The sequence below is a fragment of the Cordyceps fumosorosea genome (genome assembly GCF_001636725.1).
Source record: "Cordyceps fumosorosea ARSEF 2679 chromosome Unknown scaffold_29, whole genome shotgun sequence".
NCBI lineage: Eukaryota > Fungi > Ascomycota > Sordariomycetes > Hypocreales > Cordycipitaceae > Cordyceps > Cordyceps fumosorosea.
This window is the reverse complement of record NW_017387329.1, coordinates 35,668-60,412: the sequence shown is the minus strand read 5'-3', so window position 1 is coordinate 60,412 and position 24,745 is coordinate 35,668. Positions and strand designations below refer to the sequence as shown.

The 24,745-nt window shown below is 50.0% G+C and overlaps 10 protein-coding genes across 10 annotated transcripts; 7 read left to right on the top strand and 3 right to left on the bottom strand.

Moving 5' to 3' along the window:
• Positions 1 to 52: 52 nt before the first annotated feature.
• ISF_08336 (meiosis protein MEI2) lies at positions 53 to 997 on the bottom strand (the record flags this gene model as incomplete). The annotated part of the gene is made up of 8 exons (XM_018851939.1): positions 53 to 204; positions 258 to 372; positions 430 to 509; positions 562 to 605; positions 660 to 688; positions 746 to 763; positions 821 to 851; positions 915 to 997. 8 exons carry the CDS (start codon positions 995 to 997, stop codon positions 53 to 55), a joined length of 552 nt encoding a protein of 183 aa, XP_018700836.1.
• Positions 998 to 1,437: 440 nt separating this feature from the next.
• ISF_08335 (meiosis protein MEI2) lies at positions 1,438 to 2,217 on the bottom strand (the record flags this gene model as incomplete). Its single annotated transcript, XM_018851938.1, has 4 exons — positions 1,438 to 1,581; positions 1,660 to 1,920; positions 1,984 to 2,113; positions 2,180 to 2,217. 4 exons carry the CDS (start codon positions 2,215 to 2,217, stop codon positions 1,438 to 1,440), a joined length of 573 nt encoding a protein of 190 aa, XP_018700835.1.
• A 1,399-nt stretch (positions 2,218 to 3,616) lies between these two features.
• Positions 3,617 to 6,395, top strand: ISF_08334 (Exocyst complex subunit Sec15-like protein; the record flags this gene model as incomplete). Its single annotated transcript, XM_018851937.1, has 9 exons — positions 3,617 to 3,667; positions 3,723 to 4,865; positions 4,914 to 5,015; positions 5,072 to 5,181; positions 5,228 to 5,363; positions 5,461 to 5,753; positions 5,809 to 5,965; positions 6,026 to 6,292; positions 6,333 to 6,395. The coding sequence occupies 9 exons, from the start codon at positions 3,617 to 3,619 to the stop codon at positions 6,393 to 6,395; spliced, it is 2,322 nt and encodes a 773-aa protein (XP_018700834.1).
• Positions 6,396 to 6,669: 274 nt separating this feature from the next.
• Positions 6,670 to 7,711, bottom strand: ISF_08333 (Histone-fold protein; the record flags this gene model as incomplete). Its single annotated transcript, XM_018851936.1, has 5 exons — positions 6,670 to 6,699; positions 6,753 to 7,388; positions 7,447 to 7,500; positions 7,553 to 7,566; positions 7,627 to 7,711. The coding sequence occupies 5 exons, from the start codon at positions 7,709 to 7,711 to the stop codon at positions 6,670 to 6,672; spliced, it is 819 nt and encodes a 272-aa protein (XP_018700833.1).
• Positions 7,712 to 8,350: 639 nt separating this feature from the next.
• Positions 8,351 to 9,174, top strand: ISF_08332 (rRNA-processing protein FCF2; the record flags this gene model as incomplete). The annotated part of the gene is made up of 2 exons (XM_018851935.1): positions 8,351 to 8,560; positions 8,815 to 9,174. The coding sequence occupies 2 exons, from the start codon at positions 8,351 to 8,353 to the stop codon at positions 9,172 to 9,174; spliced, it is 570 nt and encodes a 189-aa protein (XP_018700832.1).
• Positions 9,175 to 9,757: 583 nt separating this feature from the next.
• Positions 9,758 to 10,602, top strand: ISF_08331 (30S ribosomal protein S10; the record flags this gene model as incomplete). The annotated part of the gene is made up of 2 exons (XM_018851934.1): positions 9,758 to 9,796; positions 9,967 to 10,602. 2 exons carry the CDS (start codon positions 9,758 to 9,760, stop codon positions 10,600 to 10,602), a joined length of 675 nt encoding a protein of 224 aa, XP_018700831.1.
• Positions 10,603 to 17,537: 6,935 nt separating this feature from the next.
• On the top strand, positions 17,538 to 19,503 carry ISF_08330 (Peptidase M24, structural domain protein; the record flags this gene model as incomplete). The annotated part of the gene is made up of 4 exons (XM_018851933.1): positions 17,538 to 17,613; positions 17,664 to 18,714; positions 18,767 to 19,028; positions 19,078 to 19,503. 4 exons carry the CDS (start codon positions 17,538 to 17,540, stop codon positions 19,501 to 19,503), a joined length of 1,815 nt encoding a protein of 604 aa, XP_018700830.1.
• A 1,716-nt stretch (positions 19,504 to 21,219) lies between these two features.
• Positions 21,220 to 21,630, top strand: ISF_08329 (Derlin; the record flags this gene model as incomplete). The annotated part of the gene is made up of 1 exon (XM_018851932.1): positions 21,220 to 21,630. One exon carries the CDS (start codon positions 21,220 to 21,222, stop codon positions 21,628 to 21,630), a length of 411 nt encoding a protein of 136 aa, XP_018700829.1.
• A 468-nt stretch (positions 21,631 to 22,098) lies between these two features.
• ISF_08328 (1,2-dihydroxy-3-keto-5-methylthiopentene dioxygenase) lies at positions 22,099 to 22,722 on the top strand (the record flags this gene model as incomplete). The annotated part of the gene is made up of 3 exons (XM_018851931.1): positions 22,099 to 22,128; positions 22,182 to 22,553; positions 22,603 to 22,722. The coding sequence occupies 3 exons, from the start codon at positions 22,099 to 22,101 to the stop codon at positions 22,720 to 22,722; spliced, it is 522 nt and encodes a 173-aa protein (XP_018700828.1).
• A 527-nt stretch (positions 22,723 to 23,249) lies between these two features.
• On the top strand, positions 23,250 to 24,294 carry ISF_08327 (short chain dehydrogenase/reductase; the record flags this gene model as incomplete). The annotated part of the gene is made up of 2 exons (XM_018851930.1): positions 23,250 to 23,339; positions 23,398 to 24,294. The coding sequence occupies 2 exons, from the start codon at positions 23,250 to 23,252 to the stop codon at positions 24,292 to 24,294; spliced, it is 987 nt and encodes a 328-aa protein (XP_018700827.1).
• Between the last annotated feature and the right edge of the window lie 451 nt (positions 24,295 to 24,745).

Genomic DNA, 24,745 nt, shown 5'->3' with positions numbered 1-24,745 from the left:
GCTTTTGCCCCCATTTCAGCTCATGACTACATTGTTATAGAAAATTACTAATTTATTCAGCCCTCTCGCTTCCGATGTAGAGGTGCTGAATGGCCTCCAAGTCGTATTCTTCGAGAGCAGCTAGTCGAGTACCTCGATCGTACTGCGAACGTCTACGACGCTGCTCGTCCCGGAAGTGCTGTCCAGCGTTTGGCGTAAAAAGTCCTATAAAGGTCAATTCTGTGGAGGGTGGTGAGCAGACGTTTGTGGTTACTGACCGACATGCTCTGCGTTTTCGCAGCTGCGCTTCATTTTGGACTGGTTATCTGGTTCTGGGAATTGTTCTTCCTGGCCTGCCATTTCTGGCATCGGACCGTTTGAGGTAAAATAGAGCTGTCCGACCGCATCAGCAATTTTTTTTTGGAACAAAAGACTGCATGCTCTGCCTACTTTTGGTCGATAGTGTGCGGCCTCCAACATGACGGAACTATTCCGAAACTTCTGAACGAGACAATCTTTGCCTTGAATAGCTGTTGGAGAGTTAGCATATATGTGACTTACTTGCCTACCTTCAAAACTAACTGGCGTAGGAGACCTCAGCCACCTTGTCGCTTTTGAAGCAGTTCCTTGTCGCTTCTATTAGCGCTCAATCTAAGCTGACGACGGAAACAGACACTCACCATCGTTGATTGCCACGTGCCTCAACAAACTGAAGGGTAATAACTTAGCCTACGACAAGTATTCCTTAAAGTTTTAGCGAACTCACATCGATAATATCTAGAGGCTGCTTTGGCGTCAGTCACGATTGCTCTCTGGAGTGTAAAGCAGGTGCTGAACTCACATCAACAAAGTTAATAAACGCGTATCCAACACTAGAATATGTCAGCATACACGAGAAACTTTCATCTGGAGTATAAAATCACGGATGTACTCACTTGCAGTCGTTCGCGAAATCGATGCGGAGATACATGAAGTCATATTTTCCCCAGCTGGACTCGTCGATAATTCTCTTCAGCATTGCTTGGTCTACTTTATTCGGTATATTTCTTAACATTATCTGCAAAAGTTAGAATGTATCCATTCATTTGAAGTCAGAAAACTTTAATACCGTAGTTCTAACATCAATTCCTTCACGGATTCGATGGACATCAACGTGGTTGTGATGACTGTTCGGGTTTTGGAAAGAGCTCCTGTTTACTCGCGCCGCATGCTGTCGCCGATCCAATCTACCGTAGGTTGAGTTGGGCCTCGGCGGACTATATCCATTATGGACAGTGAGTGCCGGAGATGGAGGCTTTGGATAAGCTGCCGAAACTCTCTGATAAGACGGTGAAATGGGGGTTGACAGAGTTGCGACATCGGCGCCCGGCCCACTGGTGATGAAAGAGTTCACCATGTACGGAAAGGTAGGGGCATATTTAGGCTGTGCAATTACCGGATACATTGCAAGCGAAGTATTCAAGCAAAGATTTGTGTGGGAAATCGAGCTCGGTTTCGAGGAAGCAGACCCGTATTCCCAGCTCGTGCCTGGGCTGGAGATGCGAGCAGTATCACAGATCCGCACACCATTGCTGGCTGAAGTTGTGTCTTCTTCCCGATATGCTGCAAGAACAATTCTTATGCCCTAGATGAAGGTCAAATCTTGTCCCACGAGAGAAAAAGCACGTCTGCCAAACTTACGCTCTGTCCTGCTGATGTTTGCGCTTGGGCGAGTGCCGTCTTCGCTGCCAAAACATCACAGTATTCTACAACGCCCCTAAATGACCCATCTCTATACGTCATTTTCTTTTCAAACGCAAATATTTCTCCGTGAACTCGAAGGTTTGTTGTGACTTCTGCGGCAACTTGCTCGGCGCTGGCGGCTGACCCTGGTGGCACAGTAGCCAAGACCACCAATTGGCCACTGTCTCGAGGTAACGGGTAGAGCTCTGCGGCGGAGTCCTATTTCAATTTTCAGCTTTAGAAGTAAACTTAAGGGGTATTTGTTGTATCGGAATCACTTACAAGGACTACTTGCCAGTCCAACTTGGAGGAGCTCGTCTGACTTTGGAAAAGCCATGCATCTCGGATATCCTCGAAAAAAACTCCCACAGTGCCCTTTCTTTCGAGGATTCTGTTGGCTCCGTGGAATACTCTAGAGTCTTTTTCTAGGTCCTAGTTATTGTTAGTAGTGCGGTTTGTCTAACTCGGAGGCACATACCTGAAGCCAAAAACTGATCTGCTGCGGAGTGATGACATGCTCTGCGATTACTTTCAGCCATCTGGATAATCCCATGCTTTGGCTCAACATATTTGCCGGTACTTGTGTATCTGGATAATCGAAGTTCTCCATCGAAATGCGGAAAGGGTTGAATGCAGAAGCAGTTGGGGATAACCCGCTCTTCGAAGCCGGGCCAGGCGTAACGAACGGGTCATTCTCTCGTTCTCGTTGTTCATCTGGCCTGAATTGGACAATTTTCTTGTCACCCCGATGATCATCATCACCAATGCTGCCATTGATTTTGAAAGACTCCACGGTTCGTTTGATCGGATCACTAGGGGATGGTGCCGTCAGTCTGGTATCTGGAGAACCTGCGGACGAGTCGCCCTCTCCCGAAGGAGACGGGGATGAAAAGGGCATTGTGACGTTCTTTGGGTTAGGGATATGTGTAGGAAGTGTTGATACGTTTGCGTCTGGACTCTGATTTCCCAAATTCGTAAAAGATTGCATTATCAGAAGAAAACCTAGGGTGTGCGTGGGAGGACGTTTGTTCGAGGTTGACGGGCCGTTGCACCTGGCAAGATTCGGCAGCAAACCAGGGCAGCGCTCAACGCACGTGTTTTCTCAGCAGCTACAGTAAACGTGACCAACTGCATGGGCATTTTTATTTTTATTTCTTTGGATCGGTTGCTAATATCTAGGCAGGTGGGTAGAATTGATACTCTACTTGCGGCTTCTCTGTTGTCTGCTACCTTGTTAGCCTTGCTCGCCCTCCTCGCACATTAACCAGTGCCAGGCATACCTAAACGAGAACCCAACCAAGCACTTACAAGTAATCTTGGATAACGATTCGTTAAAAACCGTCAATTGTGCTGTCTTTTTCCATGTATCACCTGCCTTGGAGTAGCTAGTGTCCACTCCTGCCTACCTGCTGCGTTACTGGCACTGAAGCCACTCAGAGTTCAACAATCAAGATGCTCATGTATATATGTAGGTTTTAGTGTGTAATTATTACCTTAGTACCCAAATCCAATTTATCTTTGTTTGCAGATCTGACCAAATTAGTTGCTGGACATGTCGCTTCACTTCTCGATTCTGCGCCCACCTACCTTGACAGCCCGACCGCCAATGCGACTGGGGCTGCTATGTACCTGGCTACAGTTAAACAGCCGAACAGTTCGCGCTTCTATATGTTGAGTAAGCGTACGAGCCGCATGACTCCATAGAAAATGGGAGTTGACTCTATGCTGTTGGATCGATGATGAAATAGACAGCACGGTGTTGAACCACCCAGAGATGCCCCTTCTTCTAGCTTGGGGACTTGTCGCGGAGAGGTGGGGCATTTCGTGATCAGCCACGCGACTGGCAATCGCTTGCAAGCCTAGCCTTTGACAGCTGCAGTGACAGGTATCAAAGAGGGTAATAAATCACGACAAGATGCCACGACGAATAGAAGCTATTGACGACTATGCGTTCGCAGTCCCGCAGGTATTTTTGCTCCAAAGTCTGAAACGTGCTGCTCCTTGCTAACTACCATGGACAGATCATTCTGTCGTCGTCAGATGGCGAGTTCCTCGACCACCTTATACCTGTTTTAAAGGATGCGTCAAACTCCCGCAGAACCCCGGCGCTGATTCAATGCCTCAATCAATACACAGAAGACCGCGAAGCAGATATCGAACGAATCGGAATGACGAAACACGAAGAGTTCCTAGACTCCGTCAATCAATTACAGAATGTCCGCGAAGACGCCGTTGCGCTTATTGCTGAGATCTTAAAGCTGAACCAATCTATTCAATCGAGTACTGAACAGCTTGCGGAGCAAAAGAGCGCGCTAGTAAACACAAAGGCCGTCCGACAAAACATCTCGGACGCCTCGGACGCTCTTAAGGAGTCGCTCAAGGTGCTCCACGCCGTCAACTATGCACACGATCTTGTTCGACGGAAACAATACTATTCGGCGCTTAAATCACTCGAGGATCTTCAAAATGAGCATCTTGTCCCAATATTGCAAAACCGCTACGCCACCCAGCACAGGCTTGCCGACGCGATCCAGAAGTCGATCCCTGCTTCCAGGAAAGCGATTTCCGAGGCAGTAATGGCTGACTTGAACACATGGCTCTTTCGCATTCGAGAAGCGTCTCAATTTCTCGGTGAACTTGCTTGGTATTATACCGAACAACGGCGGTTACGACAGAAGAAGAGAGTCGAGGAAGATTCATTCTTGTCCAATTTTAAGCTGAATTCGTCCATTGAGCTTGTCTGTGACGAGAGCGAAGAGCTCGATGTGCTGGACAATGAGGAGCTCCAAATCGCATTCACTCCCCTTTTTGAAGCAGTTCATATTCACGAAGCCTTGAATCAAGCAGACCGCTTTCGTTCAGAGTATGCAGCCACGCGACGGCAGCAAAAGGACTTACTCTTACCTAGCTCGATCGACCTATCTGTGGAAGATGAATCATCACTCAGCAGTCTCTTAGAGGGTATTACTGGATTCGCTATCCTTGAGAAGGCCACCATGCGACGTGTTCCGCATCTACGATCTACCATTGAGGTGGAAGAATTATGGGAATCGATGTGCAGCACAGCCATCAATGTAGCCTCGAAAGCACTGAGTGACGTGACGAATGCTGAAGTGTTGCTCAAGATCAAAGGCATCGTTGCTTTGTTTATTCAAACAATGGAGGTATGGAGTGGCATTTTCACGACCGTACTCTATCTAACCATCTTCCAGGGATATGCATATCCTGTCTCGACCCTGGAGACTTTCATGCTCACGCTCTTCGATAAGTACGCCGAGCTTCTCAGGCGCAGATTTAGTGACGATTTTCAAGAGGTACTAGCCGCTGGCATTACATTCTATCCTGCAACTACTACTAACGCGACGCGTAGATCGTATCAACAGACGACTACATGCCCATGGCAATCAATTCGCAGGAGGAGTTTGACAAGGTTCTCAATGTCAGCTGGTATACGCCGGAACAGGATGTCGAAAGCATCACGTAAGTACACATCCACCGGTTTACACATCCGCTAATAAAATTGCAGGTTCCCTTGCGTTCTCCCTTTCTCTCAAATGTACCCTCTTTGTTGCATCGACATTCAAAATTTCCTCAACCAGTTCTATTTCTTCTCCGATGATCACTTTCAGCATTCGGATGTCATTGACGAATCATTGCGCAAGGTCAGTCTATCCCATTCGCGCTCTCGCGCTCTCGCGTTTTCTACTTTCTACGTTGCTTTGTATGAACTGTCCTTTGCTAATTTTTGGCACTCCTTAGTCCCTCGATAAACTTCTGACAGAAAAAGTCTGTCAGTCTCTTGTCGAAAGACTCAGCTCTCAATACCTAGGTCAAATTGTTCAGATTCTGATCAACCTAGAGCATTTCGAAACCGCGTGCCAAGAGCTGGAGCTCCTCCTCATAAGCGCAAGGTCTTCCACGTCTGCCGGCGGACCGTTGAAACTTGGTGCCACTGAAGAGTTTCGAAATAATAAAAAGACGGCGGAAAAGCGAATTTTCGAGCTTGTTAACTCAAAGATTGACGACCTTGTGGACACGGCTGAATACGACTGGTAAGATGCGGTGCTGATGGAACTGGTTGCAGAATCTAACCTTTATTCAATTCAGGTTTACGACAACGGATCCATCGGAGCCCAGTTCCTATATGCAGACACTCACTCGTTATCTGTCAAATATCATGAATTCTACCCTTCTAGGCCTGCCTCGAGAGATCAAGGAGCTCATTTACTTCGACGCACTTAGTCACACTGCGAACAAGATATTGGTATGAACCCCGCCTGTCAGGTCATTACTCTGCGAACACTCTGACTTTTTGCCATGACAGGCATTGCCACTATCTAATGAAGTTAGATTCCTCAGCTCAAGTGCGGTATTAGCCCTGGCCCAAGATGTCCGCTACTTGACAAATTTTGTCAGTAGCCTTGAGAACGGCGAAATGCTAAAGGAAAATCTGGACGAATTGCAGCAGACTGTGAATCTCTTGCAATCAGAAAATCATGACGAATTCTATGACATGTCGGTGCGAAATAAAAAATATAACCGCGTGGACGCCCTCAACGGACCTATTCTGCTAGAGAAGTATGCTCTCCTAGTGCGTTTTATTTCGCGTTGAATATGCTAACAATTTGCAGACTCAACAGCAGTGCCGCTCAGGCATCCACCAGGAGCGCGCCGCTATCCAATCTCTCTTCTAGATTTGGAATGATGAAATGAAACGTACGTAATTGCCTGTGTTTAATAATGAGCGATTTTATGTCGTCGCAGTGCCTCTGCACAGATCATATGAGTGGCTGGATGAAGATACTATCAAGCAACAAAAGAAAAAATAGCAACCGAAACAGAGAAAATTACACCAGATTGCCAATCATCCATTCACAAAATAACAGAACCCAGCGAACAAGCAAAAAGCACCTTTGTTTGGCTCCTGTTACCACACCTGAGCTCGCTGTGATGGTAAGAGTAACCTCCTCATTCAAACTCCTCGGATGTCATCTGCGCCTTGGGGCTTATTAGCAAAATGCCATAGAAAACGTTGTGACCGGCGGCCTTACTTGTTGAGCTTGCATGCCCGAGTACGGGTACATGTTCTCCATTTCTCCGTACATTGCACCCGCCGGTTGTGCTTGGCCATACGCCGCGGACGGTGCTGTAGGAACTTGGCCAGCATAAAGACTGGGGTTCTGGCGATAATCTTGCTCATTTGCGATTCCGTGTCCACTCATGTATTCAGCTCCCGCCATCGGATGTGAGTTGGGTTGCGCCATATTGGCAGGCATTCGACCTTGCGCGCCGCCAGCCGGTGCGGCAGATTGTGCAGCGGCTCTCTTAGCATGAGATGCAGCTTCCTCTCTCGGTACGATGTCGATCAAGAAATCGAACATATCTGATTTGGCCAGCGCAGACGCAATGTCAGAACGTTGGAGCGTGCGACGCTTATTCTCTTCGGCATGAATCCAAGCTCGCATAGTCAATTCCGTGATGAAAACATCGCAACCCTTAGCAAAGAGGATCGGTGCCTCGGCAGAGATCATTTTGACTTCAGGGTCAGCCTTCATTACTTTCTTAATGCGTGCCAGAGGCAGCTGGTGAATTTTGTAGTCATGCGTCTCACTCTCCAGGTGAGTTATGGTTTGCTGCCAGTAAGTCGTCAAAATGTCCTTGTACTGGCCAGTGAGACCTTGATGGACCTGCAGACGTGCGTGTCAGTATCAATATTAAACAGGCAGCATCACGAGGTTGACAAACATTCGCCCAGGGACCAGTATACAATTCCGCAGGCGCGAAGCCTTGTGTAGCCAGCTGTCTTGTTATTAGAGGATGAGCGTGAGAACGAAATAGCCTTTGCACATACAGCGGCGCAGGCACCTAATACGGCGGTCGTCAGCATGATGAAAAAAGTTAGGCCAATGATGACGAGGCACTCACCATAATGGCCGCCTTGAGTTGTGTCGTAGATGGGCGCGGGGCGTCCTTGCTGTTGGGATTGCGCCGATTGGTTCTGTGAGTCCATCGTCGGTAAGGTATGCAAAGACTGCACTCTGCTGGTTCCCTCAAAAATGGTGCCGTTGATTTTGCTTCTCACGATGCTCGTCCAGACTTCAATTGGACAGAATCTGGCAGATCTATGCGCGTATCAGAATATACCATGCATGCAGCGAAGAAGCGATATGGCCCATCCGCGATGTGTTTGGCTTAGAACAGTGCTCGCGCTGTCGCCAACCGCCTATAAACTCCGGCAATGACCCGTGGCGCACAGTGCCTCTGTCGCCTGCCGCACAGTCCAACTTGCGAAGAATTGGCTCAACAGCGACCAGGAGCACACACTGTGGATCCAGTGCGCTAAAAAGACAGAGAGGTTCCTCGGCACGGTGAATACTAGTCAAAATACAAGTTCGATCCGCTTGGTTGGGTCCATACCTACCTAGGTTAGCATGGACATACATACATACATATGGCCTTAAGTACCTAGGTATCTACAAACTGGTTCCACCTTTGCCTAATCAAAATATCTTTTGCTGTGCAGAGAAACTTTTTTCTTCTACGCTTCTACTCTGGACAAGCTCAAGCTCTGTTCGCTTTTCCCATCCACCACACCGTAACCTCTACTCTAGCAGCTGGCTGGCCGGCGATAGAGCTGTCCGCTCACATCATGGCTAAAATAAGCAGCCAGCAGATATCTGAGCTCCTACTTGAAGCTGAACAGCGCCTAGAGGGAGCTTCTGCATCGACAGTTCCAACAAGCGATGTTGTCGTGGACGAGGCGCAGGCTGTTCCCCCTGTCACTGCTGCAGTGCCAGGCGGCAAAGAAGGATCTGTTCGTATTGCACAACATTATAAGGCCAGCGGCTCGAAAGCCAAGGTATGGTACTCTTTTTTTTTCCCACGCGTCTTCCTTTCCCCTCTTCCCTTTGATAGTGATGAGAAGGCACCGCTTACGGTACCCTGACACGAGGTATCGTCCGTTTTGGATAAACGCCTCGTGGCTCCATGATTTCTTATTATCATAGTTACTCTGAATCATTGTTTTTGGCCGCTTTACTTGGTGACAACAGTCCTCGCAACGCATTGAACAAATCAACAGCCAGGGTGTTTCAGCTGCTAACGTGGGAACAGGACTCCGCCGGCTCCGACTGGTTTGACCTCCCCAAGACAGTTCTAACTCCAGAGTTCAAAAGAGACTGGCAAGTTCTCCGTATGCGCGGCTTGCTAGACCCGAAACACCAGAAAAAGGCTCTGAGGGCAGAAGCTCCGAAATATTCGCAAGTTGGCCAGATCATCGAAGGCCCTACCGATTTCTTCAGCGCGAGGCTTACTCGAAAGGAAAGACAACAGACTATTTTCGGCGAAGTTATGAAAGACCATGCACGCGACAAGCTGAAGTCGAAGTATGGCGCGATCCAAAAGAAGCAAATGTCTGGCAAGAAGGCGTTTTATCAGGAGCTTGTTGCCCAGCGGCGAAAGGGTCGTGGCTGAAGCCGGTAACTTCATTATTACATCTGAGGTCAGAAATAGGTTCCCATGTCGCCCGTGCTGTTTGTCGCGGGATCGCGCGGAACCCACCACAACAAGGTTGTCACACGCACTCCTCGCCCTATGCGAGAAGCTAGGTCACCAGTCGTTGTTCAAAGAGGGCGGGCAGCAACGAGACTCCGGCCACTTGACTCACGATGCATCCCCGTGAGCGCTCGGCCTCGTAAGCCCCCGCAGAGCCATGCCCAGTGGGATTGCACAAGATTTGATCACGAATCAGTCCGCGACAGCAATCACGAGGCGCTCCATACCTGACGGGTGAAGTGGATCTCATAGAACTTCAACTGGAAGAATATAATGTTAATCATAATGGATCGCTTTTGTAGGAAATATCTGCTGAATCGTGTGAATTTCCGCTGGGCGGGTGCTTTTTGTAGCCTCGAATCTCGAGATACCTATGTATGTATGTACCTAGGCTGGGTGGGTCGGTCGGCATGCGATCCTTTAATTGGCTAGGGGCAACTTTTTCATTCCCCTTGGGACAGAGGGTTGCCGATTTCACCTTGTCACCAAACACGCGATCACAATGCGCCGTCATATTACGCGACAGTTGGCACAATTCCAAGTATGTAGATCAGCTACATCGAATTTACCTTGGCACCTAAGCTAACAAGCCCAAAGCCTGTCCTGCAACGGATCAGGCCGACCGAAATAGCCTCCAGGTTCGCAACAACGCCCTTGAACTCCCATGGCCCGTTACCAATATATAGGAGACCCTACAGTACCGTCTATCAGGATGAATCGACGTCGAGAAAAATCTCTGTCGCGGCCCAACCTGGTCGGGATGACGAGCTACGCAATCCTCGGTCGGCGCAAGCTATCCACCTCAAGCCTCTCCGCCGCACTCCAAAGCACGGCGTTCCTTCCTGCGACCTTCAGCTTCGGTCTTACAGCATTCAGCCGCTTGAATTCTTCTCCGATTTTGCCCTCCGAGCCGCATACTATCTGGGCCTACCCGCGTTCGGGCCTGTGCCTCTGCCACGGATAACGGAGCGGTGGACAGTTCCGAGGGATCACTTTATTTTCAAGAAGTCGCAAGAGAATTTTGAGCGCAAGACATTGCGCCGAATGATCCAGATTCAGGATGGAAACCCTGAAACCGTGCAGCTATGGCTCGCATATCTTCGAAAACACCAGTACTACGGTATTGGCATGAAGGCGAATTTTTGGGAGTTTGGCTCTACACAGGTGGAGAACCCGGTACAGTCTCTGGATGGTGGTTCTGGGGAACTAATGGCTGTTTGGGAGCATCTCGGTCAGACCAAGTCGTTGACCGAGGAGGAGGCTGAGGAGATGCTCAGCCGAGGCCGCTTGGGCGATTCCCTGTGCGTGTCGCGTGCCATGCCTCGCTCGACGCACCCAACCGCATGAGGCAGCGCTTTGCCTCCAGCAACTTTTCCAGTCGCGTAGCTCCTTAGCTCCTTCGCCGTGATTTTTTTGCAGCATCTGGCGACCAGCGATGCTATTTGTATGATAGAAAATTATGTATACCTCGAAACAGGAGCAGGGTCGAATTCCCCCGCAGCTTCTTAAGTATTGATCGATTCAGTGCCTAGGTGGTTGGCGATATGGTGGGTGGATGGGTCGGCCACTCACTCGCAAGTTTTCGCTCCCCCCTCGTCTTTTCCCGTGCTGTTGCTAGTGCATGTATCTGTATATGTGCACACTTTAAAGTTTTTCCAGACTTTTTTATCTTACTTCACTGTGTCGTGCAGTTGCCATCTAGTCGAGGGCGAAAGGTTGCTCGTGGTGGGGCCGCCAACCCGATGCCTTACCCTGTGCTTTCGTCCTGCATCGTGAATCACAATACATATCTCATGTTGCCATCGCAGCTTCTCCTGCGCTCTTTCTTTTCGCTATCTTGTGCGCATTAGTTCCCCTTGTCGTATTTTTTTTCTTTTTCTGGCACTTCTGGCTCTGCTAATGGTACTGTGCTGCTTTCTATCACACCGGTGGTACCCCTCACATCCACGTCGCCTCGCACAAGTCTGTTGAGGTAAAGCCATGACGAGGATGGTATCCCACGAAGCTTTAACGCTGGAGCGAATCGAGCAGGTAGGCCCCATATCATACCACAAGGCAAACCAGAGTACGCCACCTGACACACGGCAGTTAATCATATCACTGTACCAACCAAACCCGCCAGAGGTAATTGCAAGCACACAGGCGGCACTGGCGCGGATACAGAGCCTACCAGAGGCATGGACGCTATCAAAAGAGCTGCTCAGTCGTCCCGACGAGAAAGTCCAGTTCTTCGGGGTGCTCACAATAATCATCAAGCTCAATACAGAGAGGTGAGAGAAACGGCCGAACATGCGACAAACGGGCAAAACCTAACTCGGTACATAGCACCCCCGCCGAGGACGAAGGAGCCATAGAGCTGCTACTTTGCCTCATAGGATGGTACATTGATCTCATAAGTAAATGTGGAAGTCGCCTCGTGACAAGGAAGCTCGTCTCCGCGCTGTCGACATTTTTTCTCCGATACCATTCGATATGGCCGCGCTTCCTGGATCACATTGGAGTTTGTCTGGCCAACAACCAGGCATGTCGCCCGAACGCTGTGGACAATAACCTGCAGATGAATCATGTGCTAGATATCATAGGACAGCGCCAGATTCAGGCTTTGTTATGGGTAGCCACACACATCGTAGAAGACGTTATGCGGCTCGATCCGAACTCTTTGAAGAAGTAAGTTAAGTCTCTCCCCGCTAGAACGAGATAATAACCAAGACCGAAAGCGCTACCTCGTATAAGGCAGTACTAGATAACACAAACAGTTTCACAACGGTGATGGCAAAATGCTTCCAGGGCAAAGGCGTCCCTGCCCCAATTCTCGAAGACGGCATTAAATGTCTACAGGTACGGATAGAAACAAACGCATGGAATTTCGAGCAGGAGCTAAATTATCGCGTAATTAGTCCTGGATCATGTTCACACAGAAGGCACCAAATCAAGGAGTTGACGCCATCAGTCCGGTGAAGCCGCTGCTGGGAAATGTGATTGAGCTTCTGGCAGTTGATGCCGTTTATGACGCATCAGCAGAGCTTCTCACCGAAGCATTGTCTAACAGCCCGTCACTCTTCACGTCAGAGCACCATCATCTTTTTGAAATGCTCTTTAAAAGTCCATGGGCCGTCGGGTTCTACCAACGAATGAAAGACGGGGACTTTGCGTTCGAGTCCATCCAATTTGCCCAGCTGCTCCTGGCGTTTGTCGAGACAAGAATGCCCCTGCTTGTGCAGAGCTGTGATGCAGACAGCGCCGAGATCCTATCGCATCTTTGCGACCTCCTTCTTGCCCGAGGCCACCCAGTGGTGGACGATAGAATTTTTGTGCCGGTCGTCGAATTCTGGTCCTCATTCGCAGAGACGATACCAGATTACATGCCAACCAACTCTAGCGGAGAGCAACGGTGGAAAGCTTCTGCATTTGAATTGCTGCTGAGAGCATGCTCTCATGCGCAGCAAAAGATCATTTACCCCCCCAACGCAGAAGTTGCAGCATGGGACTCAAACGATAGAGCAGGCTTCGCTGACTCGCGAAAAGATGTCGTTGACCTGCTCCAGTCAGTTTATGCCTTAGTAGGACCGCAGCTTCTAGCAACATTCGCTGAAACCGTATTGTTTTCACTGGGAGAGTCTGAATGGATGCGATTAGAGGCGGCTGTCTATTGTCTAGGAGGCCTGGCCGACTGTTGTCGAGATGACGATCGCTGCGATGGCTTCCTGGCTTCCGTCTTCCACTCACAGCTCTTTACAATTCTTCGAAACGGACGAGCTTCTGTGCCAATACGAACCCAGCAAACATGCCTTCAGCTAGTTGAGCTGTACACTGAATATTTCGAAAGAAACCCGACGCTGCTTCCGTCAGCGCTCGAGCTATTATTTTCTACCCTTAATGATAGAGCTATGGCCCCTGCAGCATCAAAGTCAATCCTGCGACTTTCCTCCTCCTGCAGAGCTCATCTATACACGGGCATTGATGCTTTTTTGACAGCATATCTGCACGTTGTAAACCAACAACAGCTGGACTGCACAACTAGCGAAAGAACAATCGGAGCATTGTCTTCGGTTGCTCAGGCAATTCCTAGTTTGCCGGAGCGATGTTCCAAATACGGACGGATTTTGGAACTCATTGAAATGGAGCTGCAGAGATGCAAACGTATTGTCAGCACAAACGAAGGGGACGGAAGTGATATATCCCTACTGGTTTGCCCGGATACACCGCCGGAGGAGAGTATCAGTCTTCATATGGCTCTCAAGGTCTTGAGGTGTCTGGTCGGCATGGGAAAAGGTGTGCAAGCGCCCGCTGAAAACGCAATTGATCTCGAACATGAAGTACAGCCCGGCATTTCAGAGGATATTTCTCTACCTGGAATTCAACGACGGGTTGTTACCGTTATAGTGGAGATTCAAACAATGTTTCCAACCAGCAGCGAAATTACAGAGCAAATCTGTAATGCACTGCGAACAGGTTTTTCTGAAACGGAACCAGGACCGTTCGTGCTTCCCCCGTCGGAGGTTGCTCAGTATCTGACCTCGCACTCGTTCGCGACGCCACGAGTCGGCCTGTTCATCGGCACCGCCTGTTCATTTGCCAGTTCAGTACGCGGAAAAAACAATTCCCACAATATCCTGTCCGCGGTAATGGTCTGGGTCATTGGGCTGCTGAGACAGTTTCCCTTCAGAAGAAACCCATACGCTGATACGGAGACCGAAGCGCATATTGATATTTCGGCCGAACCAGAAGTTGCACAGAACGCGATAGAAATTTCCAGCCGAATCCTAACAAAGGATCTGTCTGTCATCCTTAATATTCAACCGGCAGAGATCGCCGAGTTCTTCTTTCTATTCGCATTGCAGGCTTTAGATGGAAGCGAGCCTCTTCCTAAGGCAGCGGCAGCCGAGTTTTGGGTATGTTCAAATCCCACAAACGTATTTTTTTATCACTGTACTGATTATAATTAGGCCGCATTTGTCAATACCAGAAGCAGCGACGAGGGTCTGCAGAACGCGCTGTCCATTGCTATGAACACACTCGGCCCGCTCCTTTGTCAAAGCATCGCGAGAAACATTGGAGGGAATGCTTCTCGAAGCGAGTTGGACAAACTTAGCGAGCCTTTGAAGAAGCTGATCAACCGACACCTGAGAGCGAAAGATTGGCTTGAAGCTGGGTTGAATCATCCCTCGTTCCCGAGCGCAAAGGTTTCGCAGGCTGAGAAAGCACTGTTTGTAAAGAAAGTGGCAAGGTTCGATCACCTCTACCGCTACCGGAATTGTAAGAGATGACAATCACTGACGTTTTGCTAGTCTCCGCGGCGCCCGTGCCACCAACCAAGTAGTTCGTGACTTTTGGCTTGCAGCCAGAGGAGCGAACTTTTCATATGCAGCATGAAGGGAGGGCTGAATTCAGGGATAGGCAGCTGGTTAATCTGAGAGCAAAGTGGTGTTGTACATGCGATCTATGCGGCTGTTGATACAAGTAAGACTACACACCATGATACTAGCGATATTACAAGCCCATGGCTTCCCTGACGAGGTGCATGGTCTCCTCTGCACTCTTGCTTGCCTTTCTCCCCCCCTCCTCGGCGACGTGATCGAGATACTTGATGTCCTCTATGAGTTTGTTGTAGCGTCGCCCAATGCCGTCCATGCCTTTGATAACAGCTTCGGAAACGGCCGCTTTCAGCTCTCGTGGGCTGGACTCACTGTAGTCTGCGGCTAGTTGCGACGCGGTTTTACCCTCTGGACTGAAAATTGACAAGATATCTAGTAGATTTGAGATGCCGGGCCTCGACTCCCTTTCATAACTGATGCCTGGAAGCGAGTCTGTCAGGGCAGATGATATTTTGGCATGGATTGCGTCCGCATTGTCGGTTAATAAGATGCGGGATCGCTCTAGCGGATGCGATTTTGACATTTTCGAGGTTGGGTCTGTGAGAGACATCACTCGGCATACTGGTGCTGTGTAGACGTCTCCGTTAGCTTTGGAACCGTAGGTGGACGAACCGCTCAATCTTACAGATAACAACCTCAGGATAGACGAGACAGGACCCATAAGCATGATTGAAGTTGGTAACACACTCGCGGGCAAACTCAATGTGCTGTTGCTGATCGTGACCGACAGGAACATGAGTAGCTCTAAGAGATGGTGAGCAATTTTCCCAGGCGCAAGTTGGAATTCATTTCGATTTGGTTGACTGACCTGTGAACAAGAATGTCGGCGGCTTGTAAAACTGGATAGGAGAAGAGACCGAGTTTGAGTTTGTTTCCAACGCGCCCATCACCCAACTGCGATGACTCTGCCAGGCTGAGCTTCGACTAGATGACCTATAAGTGACGAGACCAGAAGCAAAAGTTTATACATAGTGTACCTTCCACTGCGTCATCCGAGATAGATACCCTACCGATGCCGTGCACGATAGTATCCACATGAGCTCAGAGTGCCCTGCGACCTTGACAGTTGTTAGCGACGATCTTCCCCATTTACCAAATAAGGACACCTACGTCGGACTGGTAAAACAACGTGCATCTACTTGGATCAATGCCGATGGCCAGTAGTGTAGCCAGCGCCTCCCTCTTTGCCTTTTGCAGAGAGCCAGGCTTCTGTGGTACGGTGATGGCATGCAGGTCAACTATTGAGTAAAGCAGGCGAGTCGACCTGGGTTCCTCGTTTTGTCGTTGAACCCATTGCCGTAAGGCTCCAACGTAGTTGCCCAAGTGTGGGACACCCGTTGGCTGGATTCCCGAAAATATCACTTTCGGCTGTAGAGACTGGGCTGATGAGAACCTTCGCATTGTAGGTGTCTGAAGGCGCATAATGACGGCATTGCAGGATGAACTCTCGTCGCGATGTCTGGATCCCTTGGACAGCTGCGCCATGCAGGTAACGGTGCGGGTGTTGGGCGTGCGTTTAAAATACGCACCCCACCAGCTTTCCGTTTCCACCTCGTCGTATCTTCTTGAGGCAACACCAACCAAATTTTCGAAACGGTGCACGATAAGAAATGAAAAGAAATAAGATACTCAAAATATATAAAGCGCTATGATTTATGCCTAGCTACCTAGTCACATTCACTAACTTTGTGTGCCTTCTTCGTTCGATAAAGAATTTCCTGGTCTTGCGCCAAAGAGAAAACAAAAAAAAAGAAATCGAAAGAATCTTCCCAATGGAGCCATACAGATTAAAAGGGATGAGTGGCAAAAAATAATTGATAGCGAGAAACCTTTTTTATGAACAGCGATAGACCCAATATTTGGGAGCTCAGGTTACTATTCGATTTTGTTGCTTTCCTGCGATTGATAGATAGATAGTCCAAGTACGTGGTAAAAAAAAAAGAAGAAAAGAAAACACATCCTGCTGCCCACCGTCTATGAAAACTGGGCAACCCCCATGTAGAAAACACGAAAATAAAAACGGCCACCATTTAATCAAGAAAAAGATGTGAAAGCCAAATAAAAATAAAAATAAAACACCCCAAGGTGCGCGCACCAGCCAACCCAACTATATCTGATATTACAAAACGCCGCTCGAATTGGTAGAAAAATACCATAAGTTAAGGCCTGAACAAACTTTTAGCAATTTATTTGTATGCGCATCTTTCTCGCAGTTTAGAAATATGTACAGCAAAAAACTTAGACGCTGAGACCAAGCTGTACCCTGTTTATTATTACCTATCATTGGAAGTTCATCGTCGACATCTTCCCTGTCATGAGAAATTCACTGGTCGCATTGTCATGCATGGAGGTAGATTTCACTCCTCAAAACATGTTGTTGTTGTTGTTCGTTGCTGCACACACCGTGTGGCAGGACACGCTCCGTGGGCTTGGTACGAAGAATGAAGAACGCAAGCCTCTCGTGGAGACATTGAACAAAACATCATCCTGGTCGTCAAATGCTCACCACTAATGACGCTATACCTCTGTACCTCCCTCGACCACATGCACCACAACACTTCCACCGAACATCATTCATTAGTCAAGTACCTAGCCTAAGAAGTCCATAGAAAGGTCGGATGGGGAATCTCGCTACTTATAACGTAACACGGTGGGAGTCTTCGTCTTAATGTGGCATGTCGAGTGTGCTCGATCCACACAGCAGGTGGTGGGGGAGGGGTACCAGAGCCGCAACTATCCGCAAGCTCTTACGCAAGATATATCATCCCCTACCAACCACGCAGGGCCTTTCCAATGCGACTGCGGCCAGTGGTGATTCCTTGGAAACAACATATATTCCGTTTCGCAAGCCCAAGACGCTGTATCCGTACTTCTGCATCTCACTATACATCAGCATCATTCGACACCATGGATCGTGTAAACACCACACCTCGTCTCGCGGAGCTCCGCAAGCTGATGAAGGAGAACAACATCAGTGCTTACAGTGAGTCCATTTTAAGCGGACTTTGGTCAACAGAGACTAATCCGAGACAGTCGTGCCTTCTGGTGACAGCCACGCCTCCGAATATGCCGCAGACTGCTTCAACCGCAGAGAATACCTCTCGGGCTTCGACGGATCTGCTGGAACCGCCGTCGTCAGCGAAGAGGCGGCAGCACTCTCGACCGACGGCCGATACTTCAACCAGGCTACACAGCAACTGGACGATAATTGGAGACTGATCAAGTTTGGTATTCCCGACGAGATCACCTGGCAAGATTGGGTAGCCGAGCAGTGCAAGGACGGCAAAGCGGCTGGCGTAGACCCTACCCTTATCACACCCGCTGTTGCGAAGAAACTCACAGAAACGATCCAGAAGGCCGGCGGTTCTGGGCTGGTAGCAATCACCGAGAACTTGGTCGACAAGATTTGGGGCAACGAGCGCCCCACCGCCCCTTCCAACACGGTCTTTATCCACCCCGACAAGTATGCTGGGAAGACGGTCAAGGACAAGCTCACCGATCTCCGCGAGGAAATCACCAAGAAGAAGGCCACTGGCATGTACGTTACTGCTCTGGACGAGGTTGCCTGGCTCTTCAACCTGCGTGGTAACGATGTCGAGTACAACCCGGTTTTCTACTGCTATGCCTCTGTAACGCAGGATGAGGCGATCCTCTATGTAGAGGAGTCCAAAGCTGACCAGCCGGTCCGCGAGCACCTCGCTGCTAATGAGGTCAAGATCAAGCCGTACAGCAGCTTCTTTGCTGATGTCGAGAAGGCTTCTGGTGGGAAGTACCTGATTACCGACACCGCCTCGTGGGCCGTCAAGACTGCCATCGGCGGCGATGACAAGGCCGAGGAGGTCAAGAGTTCTATTACCGACGCCAAGTCGGTCAAGAATGAGGTCGAACTGGAGGGAATGCGGGCCTGCCACATTCGTGATGGCGCTGCCCTGACCTCCTACTATGCTTGGCTTGAGAACCAGCTCATTGAGAAGAAGGCTTCCATTGACGAGGCGCAGGCTGCCGACAAGTTGATGGAGTTCCGCAAGAAGCAGGATCTTTTCGTTGGCGAGTCCTTTGCTACCATTTCCTGCACCGGGCCTAAGTAAGACAGGAGACTAAGAAACATGGGAGGCAATCGCTAACACATCCTTTAGCGCAGCCATCATGCATTACCATGCCAGACACGGCAAGAGCTCGGTCATTGATCCCAACGCTGTCTACCTCTGCGACGCTGGTGCTCAGTACTATGATGGCACTACTGACACCACTCGCACCATGCACTTCGGAACCCCGACCGAGCGCGAAAAGGAGGCATACACCCGTGTCCTCAAGGGCCTCATTGCTCTTGACCGCGCCATCTTCCCCAAGGGCGCTACTGGCTTTGCCCTGGATGCTTTTGCCAGACAATTCCTCTGGGTAGGTTGCTCCCTATTTTATACGCCTTGAATATGGCTAACGATCCTAGAACGCCGGCCTCGACTTCCGCCACGGCACTGGTCATGGTGTTGGTTCGTTCCTCAACGTTCATGAGGGCCCTATGGGCATCGGTGCTCGCCCTGCCTACAGCGAGTTCCCTCTTAAGCCCGGCAACGTCATCTCAAACGAGCCCGGCTACTATGAGGACGGCAACTTCGGTATCCGTATCGAGAACGTCATCGTCGTCAAGGAGGTCAAGACGAAGAACAACTTCGGCGGCACACCGTACTACGGATTTGAAAACGTCACCATGGTCCCATACTGCAGTAACATGATGGACAAGTCCCTACTGACCCAGGAGGAGAAGGACTGGATTAATGCCAAGAACAAGGAGACTTTGGAAAAGACCAAGAGCCTTGTGGCAAACGACGAGCTGGCGCTCGCCTTCCTGCAGCGTAATACCCAGCCCATCTAAAGGCGCACAAAAGCCGCAAGGATAAAAGTTAATAAAAATGATGATGTAAACCACGGCTTCCCAATCCACATCCTTAGCACTGGTGATTCGGTCAAGAGCTTGCGGTCGATCGGAATCAGGCTTAAGACGTCAACTCCCATTCTTGACGCAATCTAGGACACCCATCAGCCATGCACAGGAACCATCGGTCTAAAGAAACCAACCTGCAAGGACCCTGCTACCAGACCACCGAGAAAGACTAGGGTGCGTGAGAAGAAGGCAATGACTACGCCGGCCCCGAAGCCTGCGCACATCAATTGGATTAGAGGGTGAAAAGAAAAAGGAAGCGATGGAGGTGCTGCATACCAAGAATGCTGCCACGCGACAGCTGCTCAATAATCCGAGGCGAAAGTCGGTCTGAAGGAGGAGCTTCGCGTTGGCGAAGTCGCCGGGCTCCGGGTGGCCGCTCGAGCGCATCGAACTTGACGGGATTGCGGAGCGCGAAGGAAACGCCGACACAGGCAGCCGGTGCGAGTCCCAAGGCAAAGAGCCTGGCTACTGGTCTGAGCCTTGACATTTTGATAGGCGCTGATTGAATTTGTGAATATGCCTCGTTGTATTATTTCCTGAAGGTGTTTGGGGGAATGTGGTTAGCCACATTTGTGACGTAGTTAGTAGGTAGCAGGTTGTGGCGGGGCAGCTACCTTTTACTAGTACTTAATTCACTGAGTAGGATCCTAAGCTTACATTGCTTTCTTTCAAATACTCAGATGCAAGTTGGAAGGCTCGATTGTCTGTTATAGAGCAATGTAAATATGCAATCGCGGAAGTTGCTGTATGCGATCTCGAGGCGCCCCGGACACCCATACAGAACGTTTAATGCTATGCATTGCGATAAGGATGCAATTAGTATAGTTTGGAACCTGCAAAGGCATATTAAAACATTAAAAATGTTCCTCCTGTATAATAGCAGCTACTGGACATGCTCACTGCTTGGCCGTGATTACTACGCATCTAATAATGCAATAGGTACAACCTGGTCAAATGTGGCTGGTGGACGGGGACTTGGCCAGCAGGTACCTTTCTGCAACCAGATATCACCGAGGTGGGGGATCGCTCACCGATGGGCTTGTACCCAGCACCAAAACTGGGCCAATGTGCTCAGTAATCTGCTCCGTAACAAACGTGGCTTCAGTGACGTCTCCATCACCTTCCGCTTCCCGCGAATAGGACACGATTCTTCTCCAACACCACTCCTGATCGGGCTCATGACAAAATATCCTGTTCCGCCCTCCCGAACACACGCCGCACGCTCGCAACATTTCTTTTTCATCGTTGCTCCCTCCTTTTCTACCCAGATCAGGTGATGGATGGTGCCCGTTTGCCCGTGGAGGCTTGGTTCTGGGAGACACCAGTGTGCACGCGATGGTGGACGACAGCGACGTTGCTGGCGAGTGCGTTGGTCCAGTGCCGCGTGGTCTCCCCATACCAGCTCTTCTACAGCTACCGGGCTGTTTTTTATAGATCACAGGTACGACAATCCCAAATCGAGCCTCCGATCGGGCTGTCGTTAACATCTTCGTGCAGTATTGGCGCCTCGTGACATCGTTCCTCTATTTCGGTCCGTTCTCGATCCATCTACTCTTCCATATATACTTCCTCCAACGATATTCGCGGCTTCTCGAAGAAGCATCCGGCCGGTCGCCTGCCAACTTCGCATGGCTTTTGCTCTACGCAATGGTCAGCCTCATCGTCATGTCCCCCCTCGTGTCGCTGCCGTTTCTTGGGCACCCACTTTCTTCGACCCTCGTATATATTTGGTCCCGAAAGAACCCGGAAATACAGCTCAACTTTCTCGGCCTTCTAAACTTCACCGCCCCGTACTTGCCGTGGGTGCTTATGGGGTTCAGCCTCATTGTCAACGGCAATGTCCCCAAGGACGAGATCATGGGTGTTGTCATCGGACACATCTGGTATTTTTTTACTGAAGTATACCCTCCCCTTCACAACGGATCGAGACCGCTGGATCCTCCGGGGTGGTGGCGCAGGCTCTTTGAGGGTAGGCCTGCGCGCCCCTCGACCGACGACGTTGACGAAATGATCCACGCTGGGATCCGCGAGGCCGCAGTCGTCCCCGAAGCTCGCTAGACACACGTGAACGGCATCTGGCATCTATGGCGCACCACGGAAAATGGAACTATTGAGCAGATGGACACATACTCTGCAGCTATCTTGTTTATCGAGTGACTGTCACCTGCGTATGGCGTTTGAAACATATTGATGGACTATAGAGGTAGCTCCGCTTTGGAGAAGTAAACCACACTACAAGTTTGAACCCGCAGTTACCTCGGGATGGCGGTTTAGGATGCATTGGTAACCTCTACATCGACTATATCTAGCGGAAGAAAGCGTGTAAAGCTGATAAGGAATCGCAGCAGTGATGGCGACATATAAACGCATGGCAATTGGCTCGCGACTGTACTATGTATAAGCTTTGTGGGGTGGCAGCATGTGGTCGGAGGGGCTTATGTAACTGGTGAGCGACCGTCTACAATGCTGACCTCTGACATCAGCGCCAAATTTTACCCCTCTTCATCACATTGCGCCAGACCAAACATGAAGGCATATCTATATGACAACCTGCCGGTAAGTGCTGCGTGGCGAATCACACTGTTGCGTCTGCTAACCTGGTAATTTAGGGCGACCAGCGCCTGGCGCACGACTCCGGCAAGATCGTCGACGCTGACGCGCTGGGCAAGCTCGGCGTGTTGTATTATCACATGCCCGAAATCGATGGCGTGAATGAACTGGCTAAGGAACGAGGCTACAAGAACCGTGATGAGATTTTTGTGTCACCAGAAAAGATGGGCGCGGTTTACGATGAAAAGGTCAAGACCTTTTTCCACGAGCACCTTCACGAGGACGAAGAGATTCGCTACATTCGCGATGGACAGGGCTACTTTGACGTCAGGAGCGAGGATGAGAGCTGGATTCGCATACAACTCGGCAAAGACGATCTGATCATCCTGCCGGCTGGTATTTACCACCGATTCACCACAGACGAGTCCAACGTGGGTGTTCGCCCCCCATATAGATTACTTTGTCGTTAACTTGAAATAGTATGTCCATGCCATGCGTCTGTTTAAGGACGAGCCGAAATGGACGCCTCTGAACCGCGGCCCAGAGCTCAACGACAACAAGTATCGCAAGGAGTACGTCAATGAGTTTCTTTCTCCATAAGAACGGGACACGGCATGCGTTGGAGAAATTTATATTGGGAAGCAGAGGCATAGCGATTAAAATAATAACAGAACCAATGAGAAGTCCCTTCTATTCTACTGACTTTGGGTCGCAAGACTTATGTGAGGGGAGAAGTTGTCGATTCTTGGACCCTACCTATGTACCTTGCCTCCTTGGCGTCTAGGCGGAAAGAACGGCAGCTGGCTAGAACGCGACACTCAACCATTTAACCCATAAATTATTTTCCGCAGCCAGCTAATCAATCGAGCCTTGAGCCTCAGGGCGGCGTTGCCTGGATGAAGCATGGTGGGGCGCCTCTCCACGGCGTTATAATTAGCAGCGTCGCTAAAACTGACTCTCGGCAGTTCGCCCTCCCCAGTTGCCGTTTTCGCGACAACCTGAATCATGCCCCTTTGTTAAATAACCCCCCAGCCTTTCGTTAGACGCCAATGCAGTCTGATCTTGAAGTCAGACTTGTGCGCAATTCGTCGTCCTGACAGTCATCCGGCCCGAGACGGCCACGAAAGATGGATGTCTCTGAGGATGGCAAGCCCAAGCTTCAGCTGCCCGCCAGCTGCGAGCCGCCGCTGAGCAAAACGAAGCCCCTCGTTTGGATCGTAGGTTGACAGCTGACGGTCCTCAATGCACACACATCAACCGCTGACATGATTATAGATTTTCGGCGGCACCGGGCACATGGGACGGTCGCTGGTCAAGTGTGCGCTGTCCAAGGGAGACTATGTCGTTTCGATTGGGCGCATCTTTGAATCCACCCCCGAGGAGATGGCTAACATGCCCGAGAACTGCCTCGGTGAGCTGTGCGATGTACGATCGCGCGATTCGGTTACCAAGGTCGTTAAGCGCGCCCTCGACCACTTTGGCCATGTCGACGTTGTCGCCAATTGCTCCGGTTATGGTGTCATTGGCTCGTGTGAGGACCAGGACGAGCATGATCTTCGAAACCAATTCGAGACCAACTTTATGGGGACGCTGCACATCATCAACGCAACTCTTCCTTATTTCCGACGGCAGAATAACGGCAGGTATCTCATATTCAGCTCCACGTCGGGCGCTCTGGGCGTTCCAGGACTAGGGCCGTACTGCGCGACAAAGTACGCCGTCGAGGGTCTCATCGAGGCAATGCTCTACGAGACGGATGTGTTCAGCATCAAAGCGACCTTGATTGAGCCAGGCTTCGTGCGTCGCGACGAGCCCATGACGAACGATTCAGACAGTCCCCTGCCGAGCTTTGGCCATTTCTTCATCAGGCCTGCTAGCGAGGGGTATTCCGACGCCACGTCTCCTGCTCTGCATGCCAAGCGGATGGTACAGTGGCTCGGTGATCGACAACCGACGAGCGCGGTCAAATGCGCGGAGCTTGTGTGGCAGCTCGCCCACTGCTCATACCCGCCGCTCCGCCTGTTGCTGGGCAGCTATGCCATTGAGAGTATACGCGACAGGATGCGTTCCGTTACGGAGGAGCTGGAGGACTGGAAGCATCTAAACTTCAATTATGCGCCTAGCGAGAAGGATGAAGAAAGCAAAGATGGCGCCATGGATATCAGTTCTTAAACCTTGGGTGGCAGGCCCTCGGGTTTTCGACGACACTATTTCACCGCTACGTGACGCATAACTATACTTCTAGTACGGCGAAGTAACGGGGGATTCTAGAATAATTACCGAATTTTATTTTTACCACCACATTTTTGTCTTGATGCCAGTCTCTCACCAGTGCGCAACGATTACGATTGTGGCCCAATTCTATATGAGAAGCATTTCCCACTTGATATATTTATGTTTATTTTTATTTTATTTTTCAGTTTTTTTATTTTTTCCCTTTTCTTACCCAAAACACACCGTCCCAACAGCTGAAATCATTTGGCTGAAACCACCAGGCACGGGTTCTAAGCGTGGCATCTGACTGGGCCCACAGTCCCCCGTGACGAATGCCAAAGCAGCAGGCGGCGGTGATGTCGTCGACCTGAACTTGGTCCTTGAACTTGATCTCATCGAATCACGCTCC